This window comes from Sitophilus oryzae, unplaced genomic scaffold (genome assembly GCF_002938485.1).
Source record: "Sitophilus oryzae breed Bouriz unplaced genomic scaffold, Soryzae_2.0 scaffold_158_pilon_pilon, whole genome shotgun sequence".
Taxonomy (NCBI): domain Eukaryota; kingdom Metazoa; phylum Arthropoda; class Insecta; order Coleoptera; family Curculionidae; genus Sitophilus; species Sitophilus oryzae.
The window spans coordinates 691,591-703,109 of NW_022146269.1; the positions used below are offsets into that span (position 1 = coordinate 691,591).

Sequence of the window (11,519 nt, forward strand, 5' to 3'; positions counted from 1 at the left end):
CGTAGTGTAGTTTGACTATTAACTTGTATATTTTTTATTAGCCTGTGTGGCATTTTGATAGCCTGTGTGGCTTGTTTTTTTAGCCTGTGTGGCATTTGATAGCCTGTGTGGCATATTTTTTTAATAGTCTGTGTGACTAGCCTGTGTGGCATGTTTTTTTGGCCTGTGTGGCATTTTGATAGCCTGTGTGGCTTGTGTTTTTTAGCCTGTGTGGCATTTGATAGCCTGTGTGGCATATTTTTTTAATAGTCTGTGTGACTAGCCTGTGTGGCATGTTTTTTTGGCCTGTGTGGCATTTTGATAGCCTGTGTGGCATTTGATAGCCTGTGTGGCATATTTTTTTAATAGTCTGTGTGACTAGCCTGTGTGGCATGTTTTTTTGGCCTGTGTGGCATTTTGATAGCCTGTGTGGCTTGTGTTTTTTAGCCTGTGTGGCATTTGATAGCCTGTGTGGCATATTTTTTTAATAGTCTGTGTGACTAGCCTGTGTGGCATGTTTTTTTAGCCTGTGTGGCATTTTGTTAGCCTGTGTGGCTTGTTTTTTTAGCCTGTGTGGCATTTTGATAGCCTGTGTGGCTTGTTTTTTTAGCCTGTGTGGCATTTGATAGCCTGTGTGGCATATTTTTTTAATAGTCTGTGTGACTAGCCTGTGTGGCATGTTTTTTTAGCCTGTGTGGCATTTTGTTAGCCTGTGTGGCTTGTTTTTTTAGCCTATGTGGCATTTGATAGCCTGTGTGGCATTTTATTATTTTATTTAAACTTGTATTTTTAAGTTGGACTATTGATAAATCATTCAAGTACCTGTTTAATTTTAAATTCACTTTATTTTAATGATAACTGGTAACATTGTTGCTCACACCATGTTTTTTCTTTAATTGCAGGTAGGTCATCTCGGTAGCTGGGTCATACAAGACTTTTGTTGCTATACAACGTTTGTCCATTTGCAGCGCCCAGATCAAAGTTGGCTATTACCATTAGTAACGTACCGTCTATTAGTATTATTTTTATTTTATATTATTAGTTGTATTTTATTATACAACATTTACGCCCTTTAAATTTGTTTTATGGTTTTTATTTTTAATTTGAGTTGACCGCCTGAAATAAAAAAAATGTTTGGCCCTTACATATATAGGGTGTCCCATTTAAAAAAATTGAGATTTTTTAATTTTAAGCAGATGAAATTCAGAAAAATATTTTGAACACCCTGTATCATTTAACTAAAATATCTTTACATATATCTTTTTTTTCATCTCTATAAAACTCCCCTACCAAATTTTGGTACTCCAACATCAGAAACAATAGCACCACTGACAATTTTTTACCACACTGCAATTAAACATTTGTTTAAATAAATTGAAATATTACAAAAAACTATTAATTTTAGGTATATAACATTATATATAAAAAAGTTATGGAATTTTACGCAGAATCTAAAAATAAAATAAAAATAGGGTGTTGCATTTAAAAAAACATATGTTATAGCCGCCACTTTTTTTTGAAGCACCTTGTATACTCTATAATAATTATAAAATGTGTATCTTAACCATCCTTATAACTTTTATATTAAATATTTTTTTGTAAACCTTGAAATAAATGAGATAATGGACCTTACTCTATCGTTGACTCACCCTGTACAACGCTCAGTTTTTGCTTAAAAAATAAATTTTACAGGGTCAAATCGCCAAAAATGTGATGCGGTTACTCTTGTACTTTGCTCTTGTGTAGAAATCATTTCTGTATCGGCTGAATGTAAATTAAGAGATACAACACAATTTTTTTTGTACACCAAAAATATAATTTTTGAGCATAAAAGAGAATACTTGATAAATATGCAGCTACATTATATTAAAAAGAAAATGAGAAAAAAGATTTATTAAAACAAAGTAGCATTCATATTTAGTGATTAAAAAAAATCAATTCTTGTTGAAAAAAATAACAAAATATAGCAAACACGGCAATATAGATTAAAAATACAACGGGATCCCGATTTGGAATCCCTAGTTGGACGTACATGTTGGAAAATTATCTTCCTAGTAAGGCTCTGCTATTTAAGTTTTTACAAATGTATGAGTTTATTACATTTACACTAGTGATTACCTGTTATGGTAAATCAAAACTCTTATTCGACAAATATCTAGTCAAATTTTATAATCCAAATATACATAAATATTTTATTTATCAGGTACTGTAAAATTATCATCAACCTACAAAGAATGTTAAAATCCCTAGCTGATAGCTGATTCTTGTATAGATCATCGGTTTTAATCATATCACAATGATTAAACATATACTGAGTGCGTCTCAAAAGTGTCTCACCTCTATAACTTTTTTATTTTTTCAGATAAAAAACGAGATTCGGTATGTTGTTAGTATATGACATAAATTAGGATTGATTGACGTATTCAATTGTTTTTGGTCACTTCCTGTTTCACCGGAAATGACTACAACTTTTGATTTGTAAATAGTACCCTAGATATTTTTTTACTTTATTCGATAGAATTAACATTCGATAGAATAGAATGACATATCATATGTCAACTTTTAACATTTTCGCATATGGTTTATTTGAAATTATAACTTGCGGTTCGTAATGAAAATTTGACTCGAAATACCTAGTGTGTGTTATCAAACTATTTCACATCTATTTTTCCAAAAGGCTCCTTGATTAAGAATTAGTGTTTTTAACATAGCCATGGCACTCTAGATTGAAATTTAAAATAGGATTTTTTATTAAGCAAGAATGTCAAAAGTTGACATATGATATTTCATTCTATTCAGAACGTCATTTTCTATCGAATAAAGTAAACAAATACTGAGGGTGCCATTTAAAAATCAAAAGTTGTAGTCATTTCCGATGAAACAGGAAGTGACCAAAAATAATTGAATACGTCAATCAATCCTAATTTATGTCATATAATGACATACCAAATCTCGTTTATTTATCTGTAAAAATAAAAAAGTTGGTATACACCCGGTATATGAGAACGCTACAGCTTGTGTTAGGCTTTATGAAGATGCTAACAACTTTCACATACAAAAGGCGTTCTCCAAGGCAACACCATCTCTCCAAAGTTATTCAATAATTAGCGCCAATACACGTAAAAATAGATAGAATGGAACGAATTAGGTATAAATATAAATTATACTATCCGTAATATACAAGATATTCACGAAAATAATAAACAACATAATTTAAAAGACGCCAACCGCGAGAACAAGGAGGCTGTAGAATCGGCTTCAGTACGATTGATGACAGATGACATGCATACGGTAAGAGAAACTATCATCCGAACAAAAGAATACGAACTTCCACTAGCCATAGCCTTTATAGACTTTGAGAAGGCTTTCGACTCGATAGATTCTAAGACAATAATAGAAACCCTAGCGAATCAAGGTATTGACAGGTCTTACACAGAAACTCTCGCCAATATATACAAAGAAGCCAAAGCAAGAGTAATGATATAAAAAACAACCCCAGAGTTCCCAAATGGCAAAGTAGTAGGAGTACGACAGGGAGACGCAGTATCCCCAAAGCTGTTTACAGCAATACTAGAAGAAATCTTCCGGCAACTAGACTGGACCAACAAAAGATTAAAAATAGATGGAGAATATCTTAACCATCGAAGATTCGCTGATGACATAGTCCTAATAGCCAATAGTCCTGAAGAAATACAAACACAAATTAACGAACTAAATACAGTTAACAATAAAGTAGATCTCAAAATGAATTTAACAATAACTAAAATATGTACAACGAACTAGTAGACAGAAAAGACATTCTTATAAATAACACAAAAGTGGAAATAGTAGAAGAAAACATATATTTGGGACAACTAATACACAATTCGGGATCTCTACTACCAGAAATCAACAAAAATAAGTTAGCATGGAAGAAACTCAATCATATTCAAATCTAAAATGCCATTTTATCTAAAGAAGAAAACATTCGAGCAATGTGTCCTCATCAACGAGAGAAAATCCAACCAATAAAAGTATATTTTTTCCACAGTCACAATACCTTTCAGCGAAAGCTTATAAAACTCTAATATTTAAATATTGCCAGTACGGTACTATCACTCCCAGACTCTAGATGCGCCACTGTTGCCTGGAGACTACCCATAATAAACAATAAAGTTTCAATGCAGCATAAGCCTAGTTCAGACACCGCTAGTAATTTAGTCGTGTAGCGAGTAAATATACAGTATCCACTTACCGATTATTGTTCAGACCAGTTTTAAAATTGAGTTTAGTAGTGCAATAATTATGTCAAAACTGTTAAAATGGATAAGAAAAGACGTCGTACGGAATTAAATAAGGTTATAAAAAACATAATAAATATTATTTTGAAAGAATGCGTTTATGGGTCAGAAAATGGATCATCAAATAGTATTTTACAAGAGTTGCAATTAGAAGATCCTGCAGAATACAGACCTACTTAACTAAACAATGAACTAAACACTCGTGTTCATACTTGTTTTAGTGGCAATTTAGTAGTTAGTGGTGGGGGACTCTACTCGACCATCAAAATAGAATCGGATGGATCCAGCCGACTAAACTACTACACTAAACTACTCTACTAATTTGTACTGTCCGCACGCACTAAATTACCAAATTACTCGCTACTCGACTAAATTACTAGCCGTGTCTGAACTAGGCTATGAGACAGTAGTTATACGAAACATTCAAATTCTCAATGTTTCACGGACAGTACGTTTACTGGAGAAATGCCGCATGTAGAAATAAAAAAAGATGTCAAAAAAGATTGAGTCTCATAAAAAATCTGTATCAAAATAAAAATTAAGTATTCATCTGTTATGTCGGAAAGAATCAAGATGAGCAGGTATTTTACCTCAAAACTTTAAGAATACATTTTTTTTATAAATATATAGGGATACGACATGGAGTATTGTAGCTAAACGATTAGATTTTTACAAATTGTAAGTTTTGGGTTTGTTGAAGGACTATTAGATCTACAATTTAAAAATATTTTTACGAATTACGGAATGTCCCAAATAAGCAAAAATATATTATAGTTGTATTTTTTTAAATGGAACACCCTATATATTATTCTATTTTTAGATTCTACGATTGAAATAAAGGTAAATTTGATTGAGGTTTATCACACTTAAACGTTACCGTTTTTGAAATATTTTCAATTTTGTGAAATTGCAGTAAAAATTGTAAGGCTTCATTTCTCTAAGTGTATCGAAGTTTTAATAATAATATATTTACTGTAGTTTATTTATTGATCAGATATTGAGTTGCAATAATAAACAAAATACTACCTTATACAGAGTGTCTAAAAATTTATATTAAATTACGAGCTTTAAACGGCAATAACTTGTTTAATTTAAATGCAACACCCTGTATATTTTACGAGGATCAGATACACAATTTAATTGTCTGTGAAATTGTATTATACCATTTGTTTACCTATCGTACAAGTTTTCGTAGAGTTTTTTCGTAGTTTACGCATTTTTTATAATTTAGACTCTATTTATCACTATACCCATGGAATATTGACGTTTTAGATTATTTTTAAAGATGTAACAAATTTTCAAAGAGTACAGATACTAATATTGCCGATATAGTTCGTTTATTTCATTAAAAAAAACCTGTTTAAATAGTTTTTTGTTAAAGAGGACCAATTAATATGATCCGAGTATTCAAACTACATTAATTGACTGTTTACGCTGATTAATAATAATTGTTCCAAATACTAAACAACTGAATTTTGTATGTGTATTAGACAGTGTGGTAAAAAGTAACACCTTACAAATTTTATTTAATTTTTTGACGAATGCTTTTTTATAACAATAAAGACGTTCATTTTCATAACTTATTAATATATTGATTTCTGAGTCAAATCCACATTTATTTAGAATAATGTATTAATTAAAACAATTAAGTATGTAATTAACTAATTTTTGGGCGGAAATAATGGTGGTATGTTTACTTGGTATACTCTTTCAGAAAGATTTAAATAGTTTTCTTTTTGTAAACGAATGGGCCTTGCAATATTATTATTTTACCACCTATACATTTTATACATATGTTGCTTTAAAAAAAATCTAAAATGTCAATATTCCATGGGTATAGTGATAAATGAGGACTAAATTATAAGAAAATGCATTTTCTACGAAAACTTGAAGAGATAAGTAAAAAATGGTATAATACCATTTTATTGACAATTAAATTGTGCATCTGATTCACGTAAAAAATACAGGGTGTTACAATTTTTGGACACTGTATAAGGTAGTATAATTTTTATTATGGCAACACAATATCTAATCAATATATAATCTTCAGTAAATATTTAGTATTAAAAACTTTGATACCCTTGGAGAAATGAAGCCTTAAAATTTTTACTGCAGTATCACAATATTGAAAATATTTCAAAAACGGTAAGGTTAAAGTGTGATAACCATAATCAAATTTACCTTTATTTCAATCGTAGAATCTAAAAATACAATAATATATAGAGTTGTTCGATTTAAAAAAAAATAACTATAATATTTTTTACTTATTTGGGACACTCTATATCTTGTAAAATTATTTTTAAATTGTAGCTCTAACAGTCCTTCAACGAACCCAAAACTTAAATGTGTAAAAATCTAATCGTTTAACTACAATACTCCGTGTCGTATGTGGTGAGGAACCCTGTATAGATCTTCACAAGATGTAGGTCAACTTTTCTCACCATGCATTTGTTAGCAATAAAAATCAATAAACTATTTCCGTTGATTAAATCGGTTTCTTCTAATAAACGTTTTTCTTAAGCTATTTTTTGCCAAAAAGCTGGCCAAAACTTTACACCTAATCAATTGATTCAATTCAAATTCCAAAAATCTCCTCCCCAGGATGACCTTGTACTATTACGGTGGGTGGTATACTGGGAGTAAATCCATCCTCTACCTTAAATAGGTTGGGAGGACAGTTTCTTTTGTGAAACTTTAGTCCCTGATTAGTAGTAAAGCCTTTATTGCAAAAATTACAAACGTACGGCCTTTCGCCAGTATGCGTTCTCCTGTGAACTCTGAAAGGGGCATGATGCCCAAATCTTTTACCGCAAAACTCGCAAGAGTAAGGCTTTTCCCCAGTATGAACGCGTTCGTGTGTCTTCAGGTAGGACTTAACTGGGAATTTTTTGCCGCACCACGTGCACACAAATGGCAGGTCCCCTTTATGCACCCGCAGATGTTCCAAGAGTTTAGCTTTCTCGGTAAAAGTTTGACCGCAAGTCTCGCATAGAAAGCAAACACTCTTACCTTTTTTCTTCTTGTAACAGGTATGTTCCTGTAGAGCTTCCGGTTTGTAAAAATAACGATTACACTTGCGACATTCATTCTCGATTCTGCTTCCCGTGGTGCCGACCTGGTGGTTTCTTACTTGATGCACCTGCAAATATTTTCTATACGTAAATTTCTTTTGGCAAACCACGCACTCGTAGGGCTTCGTTCCAGTATGGGTATTCTGGTGTTCTTCGAATGGCTTGTAATGTTTAAAAGCTTGCGCGCATATCTTACAATAAAACGGAAACTTTTTCAGGTGGACGTAATTAAGGTGAGATTTAAAACTATACGGATTGGGATTGGAACATACATAGGAACACAAAGGACAATGTATTTTCTGTTCTGGATCGTGTTGAGTAGAGTGAATTCCCAAATCAAATAAATTCTTGAAACTTTCCTCACATTCAGAACAATTATGTCTCTCCTGATGAACTGTAATATGGTCTTCGACCTCCATTTTTTCTTGAAATTCTGCCGAGCACACCGAACAAATATACAGGTCTTGAATTTCGTCGAATATAAAAGACGGTTCTTCTGCGTCTTGGTCTTGAGGAGGAGGTTTATGAGATGCTCTATGAACTTTAAGTTCCCTCTGTGTCTTATATATTTCTTTGCAATATTTGCATGTCCACGCGTGAGATTTATCTTTTGGCTTGCGTTTGGAACACAAATTATTATTGTCCTTTTTACTTGATTTATTAAGACATTCTTTCGTAATATCGTTCGTTCGTTTTTTAGGTAGTTTCATGTCTAGTGGTTCCGATTTTATTTTTATTGTGCTTTTACCATTCTTTTTACTGGACTTTGTTGTATTGGAATTTCTCGAACTTCTCCGTAAACTAGTACGTCGCTTCCTAAAATAAAATTAGTATTAGACAAAATAAGACTATAATTAATATAAACATTGAATAAAATGACTAAGGAAGGAGTCTTAATACTATTTTTATATTTTTGCATTTAAGACGGGAGCGACGTCATTGTAACCATTTTGACGTCTATTCCGTCAGTTTTGTTTGACGGAAAATTGAATAGTTGAATTTTTTGCGAGTTTGTTACGTTTTGCTGTGATTGTTTTATACACTCAGACGCAAAAAACGCAACGGAATATTTTTCGTTTTATTAAATTGTTATATTTCTTTTATATTTAACTCTATTTTCATTAAGTTTTTAGTTGTATAAAAATTAATAATTAAACTGTAAGTATATTTCATATCAATTAAATTTTTAGGGTGTATTCCGTTGCTTAGCTTGGTTATGGTTTTATGTTCCGTTTCTATCGGTTTCTTGAAATTTTTCTTATTACGGAACACGGTTCCTGGAAAATTCGGTTATAACTGTCACCAAACTAACCAGCGCGAGAAGGCTGGTATTTCTGGTTTTGTTTGTCAATCAATGTCATTTATGTGACAGAAATCAAGCAAATATTGGAAATTCGAGTGAAATTCTCATTTAATTTCTAATAATATTTTGTATTTACATCCAAAAGCAATGGAGGTAGACGATAGAAGAAGGAAGACGATAACATCGGGGGCTGCACAAGGATCAATCCTTGGTCCGGATCTATGGAATGCGTCTTACGATGGCCTATTGAGAACAAATATGCCCGAGGAAACAGTATTGGTCGGATACGCCGATGACGTCGCCGCACTTATCGCAGCTAGAGATATGGAGATGGCCCAAATCAAATTAAGGAGTGTGATGCTAACTATTAATAACTGGATGACGAACCATGGACTATCATTGGCTCTTATGAAAACAGGAATTGTGGTTCTCACAAAAATCAGAATAAACACAGTGCTCCCATTCCACGTAGGGGGAGAGATAGTTACATCGAAACCAGCAGTAAAATATCTTGGCATCACCATAGACAATAAAATGACCTTCTGGGAACAGATAAAAATAACCGCAGGCAAGGCCGCTAAAGGTGTCACAGCACTGAGTAGACTTATGGCCAGCACGAGTGGACCCAAGTCAAGTAAACGGCGATTATTGATGTCGACTGTTCAATGGGTTCTTCTATATGGCACTGAGATTTGGGCAGTAGCTCTATCGAAGGAAAAATATAGAAAACCTTTGGCCCAAGTGCAGAGACAGGCAGCACTCAGAGTAGCTTCATCTTACCGCACAGTTTCCGAATCTGCAGTGCTGGTTATCGCAGGGATAGCATCTACAGCTCTACTTGCCAGAGAACGGTATGTAATATACCAAAGAAAAACCGAATTGAACCAAAAAGAAGTTAAAAAGGAGGAAATCAACAGAACTTATGAAGCATGGCAGAGATTGTGGGAACAGGAGAGTAGGGGTCGCTGGACAGCGCGACTTATTAAATCGGTGAAAACCTGGACACAAAGGGAACACGGGGAAATAAATTATTACTTGACCCAGTTTCTTAGCGGCCACGGGTATTTTTTATCGTATCTTGAAAAAAATGAGAAAGGTAACATCACCAGTATGCCTTTACTGCGAATGTTATGACGACGCAGAACATACCTTTTTTACATGCGAGAGGTGGAGCGTATACAGAAGGAATATCGAAGAAGAAATTGAAGGACAACTATCCCCTTATAACATCGTCCAAAAAATGCATCAAAGCCCTGAAAACTGGAACCGCATATCAAAGTATGTGGAAAAGATACTAAGGGAAAAGAAAAGCGACCTGGATAACCGCTGATACCATAAACAGAAGCGAGCCCGAGGGCGATAAAAAACGGACTAGTCTCGAAGTAATGTGCTAAACGGTCCCGAACTAGAGTCCAAGACGTAAAAGGAGGTGTTTTAGTCGGTATTTATTAAGAGCCTGACACTTCGTGCGTAAATTGCATTTCACCTCCTTACAAAAAAATAAAAAATAGCAATGGAGGTAAGCAGGCAGTAAAGGTAAATAAATTTCATTAACTAAATAGAATGACTTTTAGGGCCATTTAAACTTATCATGCAGCCATTGTTTCTTAAAGTCAGGAACATTTAAAGAAAACATGAAAAACAAGACAACAAGTGAATGTTTTATAAGCTATAAAAATTTAAATATTGATTAGATTTGTTTATTTATTATTGATCTGTTTTAATATATTGGACCTGCAAATCTTCACTTGAGCTGTCTAACGAGTTTAACAGTTTATTAATAAGGTCTGGTTTTTCAATATTAAACTCTATTGAAAAGAAGAAGCAAACGTAAAAGCGGAGAATAAGTACATTAAAAATGCATAAAAGATAAATTTTATGTGTATAATTTCCAATATGTCGTTGATATTTTTTTTATTTCAGGATTGGTTTGATACAAAGTGTGTGAATTGGAAAAGTCATTGAATGATTAAATAATTACAACGGTCTTAAGTCTCTTAGGTCTAAATTACAACGGTCATATTATTATTACTTAATTAATAATAAAATGCAACTTTTCAAATATTTGTACAGCGTGCTATCGTTACCAAACGAAAAACATGAAAAATAATGAAACAGAAAAAAAACAATTTATTATATTTCGAAGAATTACTTTAGAGTTAACAGTAATTATTGTTGTGTTTCATTCTCGCACTTATTAATTTCATTCTCGCACTTATTATTATTATTAGTCAAAAATAAGTATGATATGTAAGTTTTATGAATTTTCATTCGTTGTTCCAGTAGCGTATCTATATTTTTGTTATTAAATAACTACATTAACATATAAATTTTTATTAGAATTATATTTTTCAATCAGTATCAATTATTATTTTTTTACTCAAATTAAAACAAAACTAGCACGTTTATTGACCGTACGGCTCTTTAACAAATTAAAAAAAATGTACGCCACTGATTAATCGAAATTATAAATAAGTCAGCCATATAGACTCCTTCGCAGCCCTACCTTTTTAGCCGACCATACCAAAAGGTATGGTAGCCTATTAGGATCGGCAAAAAAAAAGTTTTTTTTAATTTCACTCAAAATGAGTTGCTTGGGCCATAAATGACCTAAATACAAAATATTTTCATGGTGTCTGTCTGTCTGTCTGTCTGTCCGTCTGTCCGTCTGTCCGTCTGTCCGTCTGTCCGTCTGTCCGTCTGTAACACGATAACGCTGAACCGATTTTAACCAAATTTGGCACAAAAATATTGTGGCACCCGAGAATCTGGCCATTAGTTTTTGGTGGGGGTGGGGGGCTGGTAAGGGGGTATGGGAGGGGGTTAAAAATTTTAAAAAATCGTAACTCCAAAATTACAGTAGCTAGCGAAACGCGGTTTTCAAAT

The 11,519-nt window shown here is 32.9% G+C and overlaps 1 protein-coding gene across 1 annotated transcript; it reads right to left on the bottom strand.

The window, feature by feature from the left end:
• Nucleotides 1-6,630: 6,630 nt before the first annotated feature.
• LOC115879881 (zinc finger protein 791-like) lies at nucleotides 6,631-8,446 on the bottom strand. Its single transcript, XM_030896906.1, has one exon. It carries the CDS (start codon nucleotides 8,038-8,040, stop codon nucleotides 6,835-6,837), a length of 1,206 nt encoding a protein of 401 aa, XP_030752766.1. The 5' UTR covers nucleotides 8,041-8,446; the 3' UTR covers nucleotides 6,631-6,834.
• Nucleotides 8,447-11,519: the final 3,073 nt, after the last annotated feature.

Bases quoted from the DNA above. Each gene is read 5' to 3' on its own strand.
- LOC115879881 (XM_030896906.1), bottom strand. From the start codon at position 8,040: ATGAAACTACCTAAAAAACGAACGAACGATATTACGAAAGAATGTCTT.